The following is a 20,040-nucleotide window of genomic DNA, read 5'->3' on the forward strand; positions in this document are numbered from 1 at the left end:
TAGATAAAACAAAAATGCAACACACGTAATTTAATCTGCTGTGAAAATAATCCAATAATTCTGTGGATTGCACTCTTTCTAAATACATTATTCTGCATCATTAAACCTCTGGCACCCTTGTGATGCTCAATTGCCTGATGTAAGCATTTCATATTGAAGTTCATGTCAGTGAGTTGAAATGTTAACAGTCATGCTGTAATGATGACAGATTGCACAAATATGGACTGGAATTTAAGATGATAGGGGAGATGTATTTGTATTTGCTAGTGAACATAAGGACAGGAGAGGACAACATGCACCACACAAACATATCATTTCTAACAATACAACAGGCTAGACAGCAGTGATTTTGAATCATTTTCTTTTAAGAAACATAATGAGAGATAAGATTATTCACTGAATATTATTGTTCTGCACATAAACAACAACTCCAGCCAATTCTGTATCTTTTACCTTATCTTTCATCTTTTCAGCTCTAGCTTAAGCTAAACATAGTAGTTTTTTGTTATCTATTGTTTTATTTTGTTTGTTTGTTATTTCCCTTTGTACAGTGTCCTTGGATTTTTTGAAAGACGCTTAAAATTGTATCTATAACTGAATAAATAAATAAATCATGTAATATGCATTTGAAAAAATCATGCATTACCCTCAGAATGGTGATGTCTATTATTTGCTGCTTAAGCAGTGTTTATTTTCTTGCTCTATCCTGACAGTGACTATTCCCCCCAGCAGTGTGTTGTTCTCCTCACAGTGCTGTGAATGATATGGCTGCATTAGCTTTTGATTCAGCATATTTGAGAACTTGAGAATTCTGTTTGAATTATTGTGCCAGTGTAAATGTGCACTATGTGGCTCAAATACTGTGTTAGTATAGTAGCTTTGAGACCTTTGAGGGAAAGCTGAACTGGGTCTGTTTTTTCTGCCACTTTTGTTTCTTCTGTTTGTGTTTCTTACCTGTAGCTTCAGGGAAGAAGGGATGTCAGTCAAAGGCGTACTCTTCTGTAATAAAAAATGAACTGTATGTTTTGGAATACAGTTTCCAAACCTTGGATAGTAGCTCTAGCCAAAGTTCATGTAAAACTGCAAATACAAACAGGGTTTGCAGAAACATGATGTCTGCAGATGTATTTAATGTCTTTTTTTGTAGATTTACTGTTTGATTACTTAAAAGCTTTATCCAAGTATGATTTTAATTTTCTCAGAAGTGCAAACCTCAGATTGCAAGTCTCCTTGGTGAGAAGTGCCTTTTATTTATTTTGACTCTGAAAAAACAGCCTGGCTTCAATTTTGTTTAGTAGGAAATTAATGTTTCTTTCTAAGTTCAGTGTGGCTATCTTTAATTTTGACTGAGCAGCAAAAGCTTTTATCTTTTTTTCTGGAAAGTATCTATATCAAATCTCCCAGGTCATTCTGCAATAAATATTCCAAGTAATATTGTCTTTCTTTCCCTAGATACTAATAAATCTGATTTATTTCACTTTGCTTATTTTGCCGTGCTGCCAATTCTGTGCTAAAACCATGCTCATTAAATTAAAACTTTATTGCTTTAATTTTACATGTATGGTTCAGGATCATGGCTCAGGGAGTTCTGCCCAAAGGCCACCTATCGAGCAACTTGTTTATGTTTCTCAAAAACAAATTATGTGTAAATGGTTGAAGTAAATATGCATTACATCTTCTCTTTTTCATTTTGAGAGAGAATGTTTAATCAAATGAGGTGGCACAGCATGTGTACTAAACTGATGAATGTAAGAGTGAATAACAAATAAGCAAAATCTTCAGAATTATCTGAGATTCCATCTGCCTTACAGATGTCCAATATCAAAAAGTATAGTTTCACAATCATATATAATGTTTGCATATACACTTCACTCTAGTAAATACACTAGTAAATATGTAATTATTTGGTGTAGTTGGAATAGTATTTGCTTTATCGTCTACATTTTTTCCCAAAGAAAACTGATCCAGAAAGTGTATTGAAACAACTCTGTTCTGTTGGTCAATGTGTTAGTCTACATTGACAGGTGGTGACTTACAGCCTGTGTTATGTATCCTAATTGTTTCAATTAAAAGCTTAGCTGAATCAAAAAGTAAAAATAAAATATCTTAAGTAAACATTGGCTAGTTATTTCCTCTGTAGACTTTGATTAATATTTGTTTAGAAAAAGAAATGTTCTTTTAAATGACTTCACTGATAAAATGTGGCTTAATGCACTAACTAAGACTTATCTGCACATTTCAGTAAACTCATGGGACGCATTGTTTCCTGTGTTTTATTTCCAAATTGGCATTGAGAAAACAACATAACAAATGTACTCACGCTCCTACACACACACACACGCACACACACACACACACACACACACACACACACACATTGTTTCTGTACTAGATTATCTAGAAACGAAAAATTGAGCTAATGATGAAATGTATGATCGATGCTACTCGCACTGCTTACGTTTACCGTGAAGCATTTCCAAATCTTACATAAACACAGTAGAAGTTGAAACCATTTTACGAAAGTAGACAATTCTTGCAGTGGTACGAAACTACGCTTCAAACTCTCCACGATTTATCCACTGAAAAAATTGTATTCTTGTGTGTTTTAAAAACTATGGTGTACAAACAGAGAGGCACAACAGCTGTAGTGATACCCGTCATGGTGTTGTTTGTGCTTTGCCTGTTTTCTCCAGCACGTCATTTGCTCTGGGCTGTGGTGCCGAGTGGAAGGGGAGAAGGAGTGTAAGACCAAGCTTGACCCCCCATTGGATGGAAGTGAATGTGACATGGGAAAGGTACATAATGCTCCCTTTTACATGCAGCTTTATGTTAATTACAATGGATTGATCACTACTAAGACATAAAGATGATACATTGCAACGTCAGTATTTGTATTTGTCAATTTAACAAAGATAAAGGGCAGGTCTAACTATACACAGAAACTGTATTTTTTAATTTTTTTAAATCTTTCAAGGCTAAATTAAACTCTTCTATCAAGTGCAGAAATGGGACCGTTAAACCAGGTCAGGGAAAGTGTGACATCATTAACTGTCAAGCAACCTTTTGGGGGAGAAAAGAGATGACAATATATATGTACATGCTTGATACCCTACCAAGTTTAAGTAAAGTGTGTTGGGCAGTAGACCAAATAAACAATCCCTGACAGAGGGATGAATGGATGTTCATTTAGTTAATCTGTTTATGATTGCTATAAACAGCTTCGTTCTCCAGAGGGATTTCCAACCACACATGTGTGCAATCAGTTGACCTCATAACCACTGGCATATTAGCTATATCTTACAATTTCTGCTCGGCTTCTTGTGGAAGAAATTGTGATCATGGGAAATAATTGTATAATTTCCAGACAATAATATATAAATATTTGGTAATCTGTGTGATACATTTTGTAGCTGTATTGACTTTCTTACATTCCCCTTTGGAATTTGAAGTGTTCCAGCAACATAGTCATTTTCCGCACTGGCTTATAGTGCTACTGGCAGAATCTGAAATCCCATTGTAAACCATTGTATGAAAGCAGCGTTCTCATCCTTTCCCATTATCTTCCAAAAACATTATGTCTGGGATTGTTTTATTTTCTTTAGGGGGGGAGTAGGACATTTCCTGTTTTTCTTAAAGAAGGAAAGGGTTTATTGCACTACATTATGTATTCCGAATCAAATCATTAGTGGCATCTGTTCGACTTAAAAAAAAAGTTCTGTGTAAAAAAAACCCGGGGATTTTCATAAGTACTGTTATTGAGTCGTTTTGTTTAAGTACCTATACTCTCATGCATGTCCGCTGCCAGGACTGTTCTATCAGTCAAAATCAGAAGACCGAGCCAACTTTTACACTTAACTGAAAGTGGAGAAGTCGTGCTTATGATAACATTGTTTATGAACTGTGGCTTCCAATATAACAGGTTTTTTTTTAGATGGCTTTGTCTATAGGTTTTTCTCTTTGATGTATCAGTGAAAAAAGTTTTGATCATTGTATACATTTATTTACCAATTAAGTAATGATTCAAAAAGGAAACCCAATTAAAGGAAAGCAAATCCAATTAAAATCCCTTCAGTAGAGTTCACATCTCCTAGAATATCCCCACATCACTACACACGACCTGGACACTTTCCCTAAACCTTGCCTCAACCCTAACGCAAACCACACCTGGTTGGTTTAAATCAAGTCTTTGACCCACATGCTAACAGCAAACTACAAACCTATACTTTGCTCATAGTTATTTGTTGGAGTAGAAGACAGAATTGTTTTTCAGTGTCAGCGTTTGATTCCTGCCAAAGACTATTGTATGAAGTGCATTTCATCTGCTCAAAACATGTGGTGTAGTTCGTTGCCGACTGTCATTGATACAGTTTGCAAGGCAGATGCAACTTGCTGATTTGGGTTACCTGGCAGAAGCTTCTGAGGCATGATTGGATAGACCTCACAGCACATTTACAAGTAACTAGGGGCTGGAACTATGAAAAATAGTTATATAATTGTAAGTGAGAAACTGTGTGACAATCTGAATATTGCAGTTTCACTTCTCGCCATATTAAATCAAACATGTCTCAAGCTGTGAACTGGAAGCAGACTCCGTTAGCTAGTGTGAGGCAGACAGTGAGAAAGCCACTGAGCGCCAATCACATAATACACAAGGGAGGGAGTAATCTGTTGACCCTAGTAGCAGGTCAGATGAGGTGTATCACTTTTAAATTGCCATGTCGATACCAGTGCAACATGACTTTTCTAGAAGTATGGTCAAAAACGGTGGAACAGTGAAGCACAGTGTTAAAAAAAGCACAAGATGGATATGGGAAAAATCCCCTCAGCTTCCGACCTAAACACTATTACATCTCTGGGGAATAATTGAATGAGAAAACTGTGTGGAGGATAAATACCGCCAAGGTTGTTAAAACAAGCACAGGCACTCTCTGAGTGGTTTGGGATGTGGGTTTAGAGATGCTTTAAAGTGCCACATGGGTGATGAAATGAATGCAGTTGGTGTTCAGCTATTATTAGAATACCTATTGTCAATTATGCACTGGTCTTCAGTGGGAAATAACTGTGTGATGCTATTTAACGGGTACAGGTGTGATAACAGTATTCGTCACCTGTATACTTACTTGCATTTTTCAAAACTGAGCACATTTATGTAAAAGCTCTCAATGCAATCGGGAGTAATCTCACTGTAGGAAGGCTTTATCATGTCCTGTGTCTTGGCAGTGGTGCCGAGCGGGCGAGTGTGTAAGCCGGGCCCTCCTGCCCGAGCACACACATGGAGAGTGGAGTTCCTGGGGGCCCTGGGGAGCCTGCAGCCGGACCTGCAGCACGGGGATCATTGCTCGGCAACGCAAGTGTGACAATCCCAGGTAACTGCAGCCCCATCCAGGTCAGTCCTCTGGTTCCTGCCACCTCGGGCCTTCTCGAGAGCAGACCCCGGTCAGTGCATCACAATGTTAAAGATACTCTTTCTTTTATACTTGGGTCTCTCTAGATGTGATTGTTTGGCAGTTTTGTAAATCTATCCTGTTTCCACAGACCCAGTGCTAAAGGGAGGGACTGCCCTGACTCCAGGATGCAGTATAAAGTGTGTGAGAATGTGCCCTGTCCGGCGGGAGTGCCTGCCTTCAGGGACCTGCAGTGCCAGACTTTCAACCGGCCGTCCTTTCAGAAGCACGCCCTCCACTGGTACTCTGTAATGGACGATGGTAATACGGATAGCTTTATTACATAGTCGTATCCCATCTGCATGTTAAGGGAAATTAATGGACTGCAAAATGAGCATACACTAACATTTCAAGTTCACATGCATAATGTATATGTATATGGTAATAAATAGGTGTAGATTTAGGGGAGGTTTAGGGAGAGAGCATCAATTTGTTCCCTTCAATCATAGGCATCCTCCCCACTTTATGAAAGATACGATCAATCATAGATGTATTTCAACATAGTATTGTTAAGGAAGGAGAGAAAAGCAATCTCCAAGAGTTTATTCTTCTCCTACACAGAGTGTGTGTGCGCACTGGAGACCTCTAATGACAATTAAAGACCATTACAAACCTTCCGACTCAAAAGTCATCATGAATCATTGTGTGATGAAAGCCCATCAAGACAGTGATTTGCTGACATCAAAACACTTAAGTGTACCTTGAGGATCCCGGTCTCTCGTTTCGTATGTTACTTCTAACATGATCCAAAACCGCGTATTAGCTTTGCTCAGTTTCTTGAAACCAACACTCTTCATTATTATTTATTGTTAAAATATTGACCTGTAGACTTTGGTTGCAGAAATATTTATACAGGTGGATCTTGGCTCTTGCATGTTTGCACAAAGAAAGTTATATTCAATAATTCAATAAGTAAAAGCAAGCAGATAGTCACTGGTGGCAGATTCTTTGAGAATTTAAATTTACAGTTTTACACAGCTGTACTTTAATGTGTAATTAATGAACATCTGTTTTAAATGTACCCTGGCGTGTTTTACATTTTTGTTTTACTGCCTTGGTTAAATCTATTACTTAAAATGTTGAATATTATTATTAAATTGTTTCTCTATATATATCTTTATCCTTGTTCCGCTTAACTGTACGTAACTGCCATGTACTGGATAGAACTGCTGTAATAGAATACAGTGACAATTGCCTTTCAGATATGGGCCCAATTTATCGCAGAGTGCTTTTATGTGGGAGATGTTAGACATGGCAAACTGAAATCAGCAGTGAGATTACATCACCGCGAAGACTGTCTGCCTGGCAGAACACAGAGCTCCTTTCATGTGTCTGCCCTGCCCTCTCGGTCAGGCCTGGGAAGCTCTCCGCACACCGGCTTTGACACAGAACAGAATCGCTTGTTTTCCTTATAGCCATTCAGCTCTGGTCAAAACATAAGTCCGTTTCCAGCGTCAAGGCTTTTATTGTGTGAGTAACTAGTATGCAGCGAGACCGATGGGTACTGGTTTATCCTGTAAGAGCAGGAGTGGGCCGTTCTTCATTAAGCCCCAGCTTTGTTCACAGCTTTGAAAAGCCAGCTGAAGAATATTATCTGAATAAATATCAACCTTCCTATGCAGAACAACGTGTGAGCTCTGCAGAAGTGTATGGAATATATGCTTAAATACTTTATTTTACTGCAAAGAATACAGCTGATATATTTCTAAATAAGCACTTTGAAAAGTAGTTGATTAGATAATGTTTGCTTGTCTTTTTATATGAGTTTCGGGTACATAAATGTTTGAAAATGCAAGTGTGAAATATTGTGTTCATGCCCTAAAGGCGTGGACAGAACCACACATGCCTTCTGCATGAGCTTTTGTTCATTACTCAAACCCAACCCATTGACTTGATGAAACTTTTCTGTCATCTGTAAACCAGACACAGCATCATACTCCACACTTTGGATAGCACGTATATATAACTAGATGAATTATGATATAGATTGAATTCCATCTCTCCAGTTTAAAATGTCCATAAGACCTTCAATGGCCGCTTAACGTCATGTCAGTATAATTTGAAACTGTTGTTGAACTCTACTGCACAATACTTAACATTATCAGTTGAACATTTTCAGGTTTTAAAAAAACTCTGTAAGCGAGATATTAATCAATGTAGCTTGAGCTATCATTTATCTGCATCCATGAGATGATATGATCAAATAAATCTTGTGGAAGTGCTATGACAAAATAGTTTGGTTTATTGAAACAGCTGTAATATATTACCCATTTTCATCTATTTCGTATTTGAAGTTGCACACTCAGTAAAAAAAAGGTCATGCAGATGTGTATACCATAAAACTAATGTTCTCAGTTTTTAAATGTAATAGTATTTTAGAGAATGGACTCAGTTCTTATGTTGTGCCATGAGGTACCAAGCAAAGTGTTTAATGTTTGAATATATGAGTTCAGAATGTGGCGTTTTAAGTACAAACTATACAGGTAAATTTCCAGATATCCAGGGTCTGCACAGCCTGAAAAAGATTCATAGGAGACCTCAGATCTCACTTTCAAACGTTTCCAGGACTTCATTCTACCTGCCCCCTATGCTGTTGACTCACCAGACCAATGTTTGGCAATCATCTTTAGAGATGTCTGCCTGTGCCCCTGATATGACATACCTAAACCGCAGATGACCACACACTGCACCACAGAGCTGTTAGATAAAGTAGTCCCCAGTTAATCCCCTGAAGTGAGTCCAACCTTTGACTTTTCCTTGCAGAGGCATGTGTGTGGGTTGTTGATGTTTTGCCTGACCTCTGACCTTTGATAATCAGCTTAAACTATGTTCATGGAAAGGATGGATGGGAAACATAAATAAGAGTATATGGTGAAATATTGGTTTCTAAACTATTTTACACACTGTAATAATGTTAACAAGTTACATTTAGACTTGGTCGTTGCCAGTGCATTTTTTTAGTGCACAAACAGAGATTCAGAGTTGTCACTAAGATTCAGATAATGAAGAACAGGATTGTGGTCATAGATCGCTGGAGACATCTCAGAAACCTCCTGCAGTCACTTTAGATTGTATGTAACTTAGAGTATTACATATCTCTATATATTTTAACTTAAAGATATATGGTGCAATGGAAATAGAAAGATTTGTATAGAATTCTATCACAAACAGGAATTCCTACCTGTCATGATAGTAATTGTTAATATTTCCTGGCCACTGTGTAACTGCATAATGTAAATATATAAACTATTACAGCTGAAACGAAAAAGGACAAAAAGCATGCATATTGGAAAAAAAGGCTTATCTGAGTAATCCAGCTGTTTGGGCATTGTGCATTGCAGAATCTTTGGCATTTGCACAAGAATAAAAAAACAAAAACCACTTGGCTTTTAGGCCTGAGATTTTTGAGATAGTGAGTGCTGGATTTTGGCCGAATACCACATCTAATGGATGCCTTGGACTGAGGTTACTCTTTTCTGTCCTAAAACAGTGTTTAGTGCCAAATCCTGGCATATTGCAAGGATCAGTACAATATAATAAACCTGTCTTCTTCAGCATGAGATTTTAGTGTGCAAAGAGGGGTATCAGATGTTTACAGCTGTAAATCCACACATGGAGTTAACAATGTCAGACTAATAGATGTTATTCCCTAGAAAGTTTTCATCCATGATTAGTTTCCTTATAATTTGTATGTAATTCCACTCTCAAAATGTTGATTTGCTGTGAAATAAGATGTGTCCAGTCCAGTGCGTGGGACATTTGGCTTGCATTCAGAAGATTTCTGTTTAAAGTCTCATTAATATTGTAAATTACATATCTTTGTGTACAAATTAGATATAATTGTGATATTTTTTACACTTAATCTACATCACAAATCTCCATTATTGTGACCTAGCACAGCTGTATTTCCCCCTCATACATGACATAAGCAGACATGTGATCTTTGTTCACTGGCAATGTTTCAAACTAAACCTTGCATCTTTCCACCCTTGTCATAACCCTGTCTTGAGGATTAAAACAATGAAACTGGAACACAGTAAAGGTGAATTCTGTTTTTTTAAAGATATATATAATTAGAATGCTATCAGAGCATTTATCTGAGAGGTGAACAATCCAGGCATTGTCTCTCCCGGTGAATGGATTCCCAACCCACTAGGTCTCAAAATTAGTCTGATGAAAATGCAATGTCATACAGATTATCTTCCAGGTCACATGTTTTGTTCCACTGCCAACCAATGGAGAGTGGGGAGCTTGTTTTAATTATCCCTGCCAGTCAGAGATGAGCAGTTGCTTTCATGGCAGATGTTATACACTTTCTGATATTGAAGTAGACCTCATCCTGAAAAGTATAATTTAATTCCATACCTTTTCTCGCCTTTCATAAAATCATACTGCCAGAAACACCATCTGAACTGGAAAATAAGCTTTTTGAATAAAGCAACACATTGAAATGTATGCAGATTAAATCATTATATCTGTTACAGTGTTTTTTCTGTACTTTTTGTTTGCTTGCTTTGTACAATGTCCCAGTTGTTATTCTGTTATTTTTCTTACTGTCTGCTCAAATAAGAATAAGTGATATGGTACATACCTTTCCTCTGGCACAGACTAAAAAAAAGCAAAAAAAGTATGGCATTCCAAATTGTTGAAGTACCAGGCAAAACGACTGATAAAATTTCCCTGTTTTTCCCTGGTAGAGAAACCCTGCACCTTGTTCTGTTCCACGTCTGGGAAGGAGCAACCGGTGCTCTTAGCAGAGAAAGTGCTGGATGGGACATCTTGTGGCCCTCAGGAGTCTGGGATCTGTGCTAATGGGACGTGTCAGGTATGGTGATCGGTTCCCCGATACAACTCATCAGACTCGATACAGAGGGATAGTAATAGTAACAGTAAGAGACAATATTTAATCATGGGATTATGGCCTTGACTCAGTGATGACCCAGAAGCTCATGTTGAAATATTTTTCTTGTAAAGCCCTCCAACCCAAATATTATATTCATCCATACACAGTTCTGTTCTGTATATCTAGGAAGGTAATTAAAATGATTTGTAAGTGGGGTTTAATAGTGACACCCTGACAATACTGAATACCTTTTAAAAGTTGTTGTTCGCCAATACAATCTGCTTTTCCGTAATTCATATATCAAACGAGAATCTTTCAAACCCCTAGATATGCGACATTAACACAATTTGGGTCTTCTTTCTAAATCTGTCCGTCCCTTCAGTTCAGAAGAATGTATTAGTGAACCTGGTGTGTCAGAAAATGTACGACTTGTAATAAATGGATGCCACGGAAAGATGGTTTCCTCTCAGGGAGGAAAGAAAAAAGAGGTAATGCAGTCCTTCTTTTTCCCAGCTCACTGTCTTGTATTCGGCAGATGCACCGGATGGTCATTTTTCCAGGGAGTTCACACGTGCATCATCCCTCCTGAACACTTGCACAGACCATCTGCAATATCCTGGCACTGGCACATAATGGCCTGAAGGAATCCAGTTAGTGAGCCAAAAATGATCTAGCGTGTCCAGGGATTAGGCCGCTTCTCCAGGTGATGATGCCGGCCGGCTCTCTCCTGCTGCATCATGCATCGAAAACAACGAGAAAAAGTAGAGTAGCAGATGGAAAACACTTAGCAGATGTCTGCCCTCAAATAATGTCAGTTTACTTTACCCCCCCTCCAGTTAACAACTGTTATTTATTCTTATTTAAAGAAGGACAGTTCTAATGATCCTGAATGATGCTGAACTACATTTCAACCAGGAAAATACAGGTATAGGTGAACAAATGTGAAAAAATGCATCAACGGCAGTGTCCACAAATAGTGAAACTATAGTCCATTTAGCAAAAAAATTCAGGTACACTCTCAATATTTTTGGAAAGAAATCTAAAAGTTATGTATGACTATCAATATTGTATGCATAAAAGAATAGTTATAGCCCGTATATTTGTAAATAACTGATGTTCAATTTGTCCTACCCTGCTGATCAGTATCTAGTGAATTAACCGTGGGTTTGCTCCCACAATGGTGGAAACACTTCCTGTAGCCTTTCGGTTGGTAAGAGAATTCCTCGCGATTGATATCCTCCATTGATATGCAACCACTCTTCCCTGCAGAACCATACTCTGTAATGATCCGCAGAAAGAGTGTCTCTGAGAGGGACAGGAGCTCGTTGGTGGGAATATTTCCTGCACGGATGCATTACCTGCCGAAGCTGATGTGATATTTTCTGCTGTTGCACAGAAAGTGGGCTGTGATGGCATTCTTGGATCCTCTTCCAGGGAAGACCATTGTGGCATCTGCAATGGAAACGGGAAGTCATGCAAAGTCATCAAAGGAGACTTCAACCACACCAGAGGAGCAGGTATACCGAACCCTTGCCTATCTGTATTGTTGCTTTGTTGGTTAAAAAAAACAAAAACATTGAGTGTAACTGCAGGAAGTCAGTTAAATAAATAAATATGGCATCCAGGTTGTTGAAGGGCTGCCATGACTTTGCCAGACTTGACCCGCTGCTCCCACGTCCATTGAGGATAATGCCCTTCGTGAAAGAATCTAACATCTTGAACCTAACTGGATTTTGTGAATGTGTGACAGTGGGTTGCTTTTTATTTGGAGAACATGGGAAACCTACATGCGTCTGGTGTGGAAAGATAATGGCCTCGGGGATGGAGCGGTTAAAGAAGAAAAGGGCTCTCACATGTGGTTTCACAAAAGTAATCAGAGAGATTCTGCGAAGGCCTACAGATTGGACATGATTAAAAGGGTTACTTAAAAAAAAAAAAAAACATGTTGCCAAATTTTGGAAACCGCCTCAGTGGGCTGACACGGTGTGTGGCACATTTCGTTGTAATTAAGGACCCTGCATGAATTGCCTGATCCATTAAGTGTACAGGGGTGTGCCAGGCTTCTTCCAAGCAAAACAAGATCAGATGTCTCTCCAGCTGGGTTTTAGAGAGGGCCAGTTGGACCGTGCCTCAGACAGGGTGATATCACCGGGCACTTCACCATTACTGCGGTGCCGGGGGTGTGGATGGGGTACAATTCTCAAATTCCTTAAAATATTAGCATATTTGTTGGAGACTTTGCTGACAGTACCTGTGAATGAGGAGATAGGGATCTGCTTCATTTCACTTTTAAATGATCTGCATCAAACTACTTTTTCCCCAATTTTGTTTATGGTTTAGGACCTTTTTTCCATCCATCCATCCATCCATTTTCAAAACCGCTTATCCTGGCGAGGGTCGCGGGGACCTTTTTTCCAATAAATTTTAAATTTGCTCACTAGAAGATTTGAGATTTTATGTGCTTGTAGACTTTTTCCCATTCGGAAGCCGAAAGCACTTTAAGTTTTGTTCTGCAGCTAAATGGGACCAAGTACTTTAACTGAAATGACATAGACAGCATATAGAAGATAGCAGTCAGATATATGAATGGTTTGCAGGAGGTAGGATGAGTGACATAATTGGGCTCTTACTCCAAGCAAGGTGGAAAGACCCCAGCTCAGTTACCCACATGGTCATATTTATAAATACTATAGGATTAAAACTTTCTAGAACAGCTGAAACAGTCATGATCATATTTACAAGTTCTTGGAAAGGAGCCATCACACCAAATAATGAATGCCTTTTCAATATGTATCTATCATTGTTTTTCAGGTTATGTTGAAGCCGTGGTCATACCTGCAGGGGCAAGACGAATCAAAGTAGTGGAAGAGAAGCCGGCCCATAGCTATTTAGGTAAAATGATATACCTCTGAGCCAGCATTTATTAATAAGTTTTTTCATTAGTGCTATTGAAGAAATCCTTGTAAAGACTGTGATGGTGAAAACAACAAATAGCAGTTCTGTACATAAAAATCAGATAGGCAGGATCATTATTTTGGACTACTGTGCACTGGTACCACCTGATATATTAATTGCCTTACAAGTTTGGGGGAAGTAAGCCATGCCTTGTGTCAGATATAATTATATATTCTCACATTTGGAACTGTTTGTGAGCGATTCTATGAAGTAAAAGTCTTTGGTCGAGCTCACAATCACCCATGTCTCTGGAGATGGTGTTTGAGAGTCTGACAGTTGCTCTTATCAAATTGCAAGTGTGCCAAATAGCATGTGTGTCATGTGGTTTTCATTGGACAGAAGGGGCCATAATATGTGTCAGCTGAGAGCTACCAAGAAAAATACATCTGCCAAAAGTCTCTCTTTCATGTAGCTAGATGAATCGTACAGAATGGCTCACATCAATCAAAAGAGCTTTACACTTTAACAGAGCTTACCCGCAAACGGCAAGCTTAGCTCCGGCATAGCTGACCAAGGGTGGCTTTTAAAAGTATGATTTCTGAGGATTTTGTGGCGCATTAAATTGCTTTCATAGGTATGACCTTTTTATTATTATTTGCCTTTGTGTTCAATATTGCAATCTGTACAAAACATGATGTTAGTTTTCTTTCTGGAAAGCGGTGAAGAGTCTGTGTTGTTTTTTATATTGATCTTCCTGCTTTCGAAAGGAGAAAATGAGACGCCCGATTGAAGAAACTTCACAGGCTCTTCGTTGGAAATTATATAGATTTCAGTATCAATTTTCAGCCTGGCTTTTAAAATGTCCACTCAGTCAAACCGCCAAATGAGGTAAACGACAAATGTCTTTGGCCAAGCAGTACGCCATCCCTGAGCTCTGAACATAGAACAATGAGGTCTTTCATGTATAGGTCATTTGAACTACTGCTCAAAGCTTTTTCATTTTTCTATAATAATTTGTGATCAGCAGGTAAGTTCACAGAAACATTTGTCTTTTTTTTACAGAATGGAATTGGAAAAGACAACAGAGCTTCAGTAAGATAATTATCTTAGTGTTTAATAAGTTAATACATGTGTCCCCTTTATGCTTGCTTTGAGGAGTAAGGTTGCTTTGTTCTCTGTTCCAATTTTTGTGATTACAGAGCATAGTCCTCCATTACAACATTTTGGGAAATTAGAAAAAGAAAAACCCAAAGGACAAAATGGTTGTTTGTCCTTACAGCACTTCGAGATGCCAGCAAGCAGTCCATCAACAGCGACTGGAAGATTGAGCACCCCGGTTCCTTTAACATCGCTGGCACAACGGTCCATTATGTCAGAAGGGGATTGTGGGAGAAAATCTCTGCGAAAGGCCCCACTACTTCACCTTTACATCTTTTGGTATGAAATAAGCAAAACAAACTTGCTCCAGGTGTTTCATTTACTTTCCATCAATAACTTTCATCTCAGACATAAAGTGAGCACCTTCTCAGTGTTACATTAAGGCTGACCAGAGTGCAGTAGTAAAATGAAAACCGAAGAAAGAAAGAAAGATCTAGGCTGATTTGTAGGAACATTGATGAACATGATTTTATTAATTCCATCTCACTAATATAACAAAAGTAATTAATAAGATCTAAAACTGTAACATCGATACTGATCTGGAAGTGTGAAATGCGTGTTGTCATTTACTTTAGTCTTTGGCTTTCCAGTTCACACCTTATTGCCTTCGTGTATGATTCCTTTGTTTGTGTTTTAAAGTCCGACACATTTAAGCAGACACCCACCGCCTTCAAAGTGTTGGCCGCGTTAACTAATTGTTCCACCATCTCCAAGATTACAGATGTGTCGGTTTAATAGGATTTTCCCCTGACTGATCAACATCACTTACCACTCTCATTAATGGGACTAAATGAACTGCTGTGGGAGGTTTGGTCACCCAGCGAAATAAAATGGTGTGGATGAAGTGCAAACGGTGTGCAAACTCTAATTACATTTTTCGCCATCAAATTAATATGTATCCAAAAAGCTTGTAGCTCCAGAGTTTTTTCTCACAGCACTAACATTAAGCATGTATTTTCCTGTTCATATTTTAATATTCATGTATTTTTATTGAGATGATAAGGTTACAGTTACAAGGTTCTTTGACAGAACAAATAAACCCATACCAAATCGGAAAGTAAAATGAGAAACAGCGCAAACAGGTCTTGGATTATATGGATTGGATTATGGATTATGCGTGGTTGCTGCTTTTAATATGCAATGTTATTTAAATATATATAATCATCATCATCATCAGCCCTTGTCATTCCACTGCTGTCATTTGAATCGAAGATAATAGAAGACTAAGCAGATTCCTATTTTGAACAGTCAATATAGCAGCTCGACATTTATTAATTTTGCAAACATTGAGGTCAAACAAAAGCTCCTTTTGAAAGAGTACAGAATACACTCCAACTCTCTAAATTTATAAGAGTTGGGACTTCAATTTTACAAGAAGAAAACATATATATATAAAAAATGACACTACTGTCTGGTCTGGTCTTCAGACTGGACAGAAGTGTAATGAATTCAGAAGAGATACTGATGATTAGTTACACGTTGAGAGTCAGATTTCAGTTGCCAGGTCGGATTGAGATTTACAGTGTGGCTGGGGGGCATATTTCTCTTCACCACCGAGCACCATGTTCCCTCCCTGCTCTTCTACTCCGGGCAAGACGGTACAGGAACCTCGTAGGCTTTCTGGAGCTCTTCATCACTCAAGGACACCTTCTGTCACTCCTACTGTAGCTGTTATTGTGCTGTTTGATTCCAGGTGCTGCTGTTCAATGACCAGAATTATGGCATCCATTACGAGTACACCATCCCCACGGAGCCCCTGCCCGAGAACCAGAGCAGCAAGGCCTCGGAGGCGCTCTTCATGTGGACGCACTCGGGCTGGGAGGACTGCCATGCCATGTGTGGTGGAGGTACGTTGACCTGACATGAACCACAGAAATCATTAAGCCTCTCAATGCATATTATTGCCCTCCCTTCCTATACCTTTTTAATTAGGTAAAATAATGTTCATGACAGTAATTTTTCTTATTATTATTACTATTATTATGAAATATCACAATAGTTATATCAGATCGTAACGGCAGGTAGTTTGTTGATCAAACGTCGTAGCTCAGCTCCGGTGCTCCTGTGTATTTATTTGTGTCTTTCCACTCCTTGCAGGGGAAAGAAAGACAATAGTGTCCTGCACCAAGATCCTGAACAAGACAACCAGTGTGGTAGACAACCGGAGGTGCCGCCACCTGACCAAACCTGAGCCCCAAGTACGCAAGTGTAACGATCAACCCTGCCAGACCAGGTTTGAACTGCGTGTTTTAATCGACTTATCCTCTCAGCAAGTTTGCAAAGCACTCCTTTCAGGAACTATAAAGGGCTTAGTGCTCCCCCACAAAGATGCCACTGATAAGCATCCTTGGAAGGAAAATGAAGCGGGAGTGCTGGGTGCTGTTGAAATACTGAAGATGCCAGAGCTTTTTTTCACAGGAGAAGAAAGGTTTTTAACACCAGGGGTCTGGAAAATTACCAGCTTGGCTGTATCCCTGAAAACCTTGTTAATTAAAATAATAATAATAATTTTACATTTTAGCTTTCTGTCTATTATATCTGCTGTCACTATGAAAGAGACCCTGATCCCTTCCAAACTCAAAATGAGAAACGCATGAAGCGAATGCTGGGGATTAAAGGTTTCTGAGGAACACAGAGCAGGGAGAGAACAGATATTGCCATCATTATGCACAACTGCATATTTCTTTCTTTAGCCTGTCAGTTAATTATTGCTTTTATGTTCAAAATGAAATTGGATAAATGTTTTAAATACACAATTATACAGCACTGGCAAAAGTTTAACCAATGTGTTCAAAGAATGTATAATCAGGGCCATATTCATACAATTAAATATATAATTATTATGAAAGTGTGTGTGGCAGATTGAAGCATTCTGGGTTAGTGCTCTTTTCAAGTTTCTTTGCAGTATTTTCAAGACAAGCCCAATAAATAAAGAGTAGTTACCTCACATGTTCTCTGCCAGCCTCGCAACTATACCTATCAATGCAGATTGTTGATATTGTTTTAGATAATAGTTATAAGTATAATTATAATTATAATGTAATATAATTTTCTGTGGACACATTATTCTGTTTTTACACAATACCTTTTACTTAACAGGATTGTCATGTAAAGAAGTAATCTTTAAAATTAAAAATATGATATTTGCTCTTCTTGCACCCTATGCCTGTCGGGATCGGCTCCGGCTTCCCCGCGACCCTCACCAGGATAAGCGGTTTCAAAAATGGATGGATGGATGGATATTTGCTCTTCAGTATGCGTTCATCTTACATTTTTGTTTTAAAAACCTAGAGCAAAATTATTTCATGGTGTATGATGGCCACAATTTTATACACTCACCTAAAGGATTATTAGGAACACCATACTAATACTGTGTTTGACCCCCTTTCGCCTTCAGAACTGCCTTAATTCTACGTGGCATTGATTCAACAAGGTGCTGAAAGCATTCTTTAGAAATGTTGGCCCATATTGATAGGATAGCATCTTGCAGTTGATGGAGATTTGTGGGATGCACATCCAGGGCACGAAGCTCCCGTTCCACCACATCCCAAAGATGCTCTATTGGGTTGAGATCTGGTGACTGTGGGGGCCAGTTTAGTACAGTGAACTCATTGTCATGTTCAAGAAACCAATTTGAAATGATTCGACCTTTGTGACATGGTGCATTATCCTGCTGGAAGTAGCCATCAGAGGATGGGTACATGGTGGTCATAAAGGGATGGACATGGTCAGAAACAATGCTCAGGTAGGCCGTGGCATTTAAACGATGCCAAATTGGCACTAAGGGGCCTAAAGTGTGCCAAGTAAACATCCCCCACACCATTACACCACCACCACCACCAGCCTGCACAGTGGTAACAAGGCATGATGGATCCATGTTCTCATTCTGTTTACGCCAAATTCTGACTCTACCATCTGAATGTCTCAACAGAAATCGAGACTCATCAGACCAGGCAACATTTTTCCAGTCTTCAACTGTCCAATTTTGGTGAGCTTGTGCAAATTGTAGGCTCTTTTTCCTATTTGTAGTGGAGATGAGTGGTACCCGGTGGGGTCTTCTGCTGTTGTAGCCCATCCGCCTCAAGGTTGTACGTGTTGTGGCTTCACAAATGCTTTGCTGCATACCTCGGTTGTAACAAGTGGTTATTTCAGTCAAAGTTGCTCTTCTATCAGCTTGAATCAGTCGGCCCATTCTCCTCTGACCTCTAGCATCAACAAGGCATTTTCGCCCACAGGACTGCCACATACTGGATGTTTTTCCCTTTTTACACCATTCTTTGTAAACCCTAGAAATGGTTGTGCGTGAAAATCCCAGTAACTGAGCAGATTGTGAAATACTCAGACCGGCCCGTCTAGCACCAACAACCATGCCACGCTCAAAATTGCTTAAATCACCTTTCTTTCCCATTCAGACATTCAATTTGGAGTTCAGGAGATTGTCTTGACCAGGACCACACCCCTAAATGCATTGAAGCAACTGCCATGTGATTGGTTGGTTAGATAATTGCATTAATGAGAAATTGAACAGGTGTTCCTAATAATCCTTTAGGTGAGTGTATATTGTAATATTTCAGAAGAGCTCAAATAAATTAGGAGATAGTTTTCACAGACCATTACAATCTAAGTAAATTGGAGACTTGTAAATGTATTGGCACAGTAAAAACAATTGCAGTAAAAAAGATCACTTCAAGAAGATGTGCAGGTCAAATAAAAATAGCATTGTCGTAATTCTTTTCAGGGAAATGAACTCCAGTAATAAACATGTCCCTTTCAAGTCTCACAATTACACACTGATTTCATTCTCCTTTCTGGATTTTGGATGAAGCTCGATTCTATTCTTGCTTGACTAAACCTCAATACTGTGTATTCCACAATCTGATTGAACTGTATAATCTTTCAATCTGATATCTGAAAGGAAAATGGAGGTTTGAAACCCCTGGATCTGCTTGTCTGGCTGTATTTCTCTGTTCTCTCCTCCGTCTGCCAGCTGGCTGTCTGCTATTTCCCATAGCCCCGATTTTGTTGAAGGTACAAAATAACAAATCTCTCAAAGCTCCCCTTCACATTTCTCTGTTCACATCTGCCTCTCATATGTATCCATCATCTAGGCTAGGTGACATTTTTAAGGCTCTCATTTATTTATGCACCGCAAGTATTGACATTCCTCCCATACCTTCTCCACAGAGGTATACGTGAATATATGTCAGCTCAGAAAAATAGAGTCCAACACTAACATTTTGATGCTCAAGGCAGGAAAAAAGAGGCTCAGGAAATGACTTCTCCTGCACCTGCGTGATGTCACTGTGAGTAATGTTTACAGTGTTATCAGATGGAGCCCGTTGTCGCCCAGGTAACGTGTGTGTTTACCTCAGGTGGATGATGACAGAGTGGACCACTTGCTCCAGGACGTGTGGAAAGGGATCTCAGGGCAGACAGGTGGCCTGTACACAGCAGCTCCCCAACGGCACTCTCATCAAGGCCAAAGACAGAGACTGTGCTGGTCCCAAACCTACGTCCACCCAGCGTTGTGAGGGACAGGACTGTATGACCGTGTGGGAGGCAGGAGTGTGGTCTGAGGTAAAAGAGAAACCTGCAAGAGCTGCACATTATAAACATTCTGCTATCTTACTATTCATTAACATTCCTAAAGTGTCTTAGCCGAGACATACTGTTCAAATCTGTGTCCAAAACATCGCCCTG

General features: G+C 39.1%; 1 protein-coding gene across 1 annotated transcript in view; it reads left to right on the forward strand.

Moving 5' to 3' along the window:
* LOC136755019 (A disintegrin and metalloproteinase with thrombospondin motifs 19) overlaps window positions 1–20,040 on the forward strand; it is a 67,631-nt gene that overhangs the window by 38,123 nt on the left and 9,468 nt on the right. The window contains exons 11-20 of the mRNA XM_066711367.1: window positions 2,694–2,795; window positions 5,221–5,366; window positions 5,536–5,705; window positions 10,142–10,269; window positions 11,684–11,804; window positions 13,099–13,179; window positions 14,462–14,619; window positions 16,034–16,187; window positions 16,438–16,573; window positions 19,713–19,917. Of these exons, the coding sequence (XP_066567464.1) occupies window positions 2,694–2,795; window positions 5,221–5,366; window positions 5,536–5,705; window positions 10,142–10,269; window positions 11,684–11,804; window positions 13,099–13,179; window positions 14,462–14,619; window positions 16,034–16,187; window positions 16,438–16,573; window positions 19,713–19,917 (1,401 nt within the window). The remainder of the gene's footprint in view (window positions 1–2,693; window positions 2,796–5,220; window positions 5,367–5,535; window positions 5,706–10,141; window positions 10,270–11,683; window positions 11,805–13,098; window positions 13,180–14,461; window positions 14,620–16,033; window positions 16,188–16,437; window positions 16,574–19,712; window positions 19,918–20,040) is intronic.

The sequence above is a fragment of the Amia ocellicauda genome, chromosome 8 (genome assembly GCF_036373705.1).
Source record: "Amia ocellicauda isolate fAmiCal2 chromosome 8, fAmiCal2.hap1, whole genome shotgun sequence".
NCBI lineage: Eukaryota > Metazoa > Chordata > Actinopteri > Amiiformes > Amiidae > Amia > Amia ocellicauda.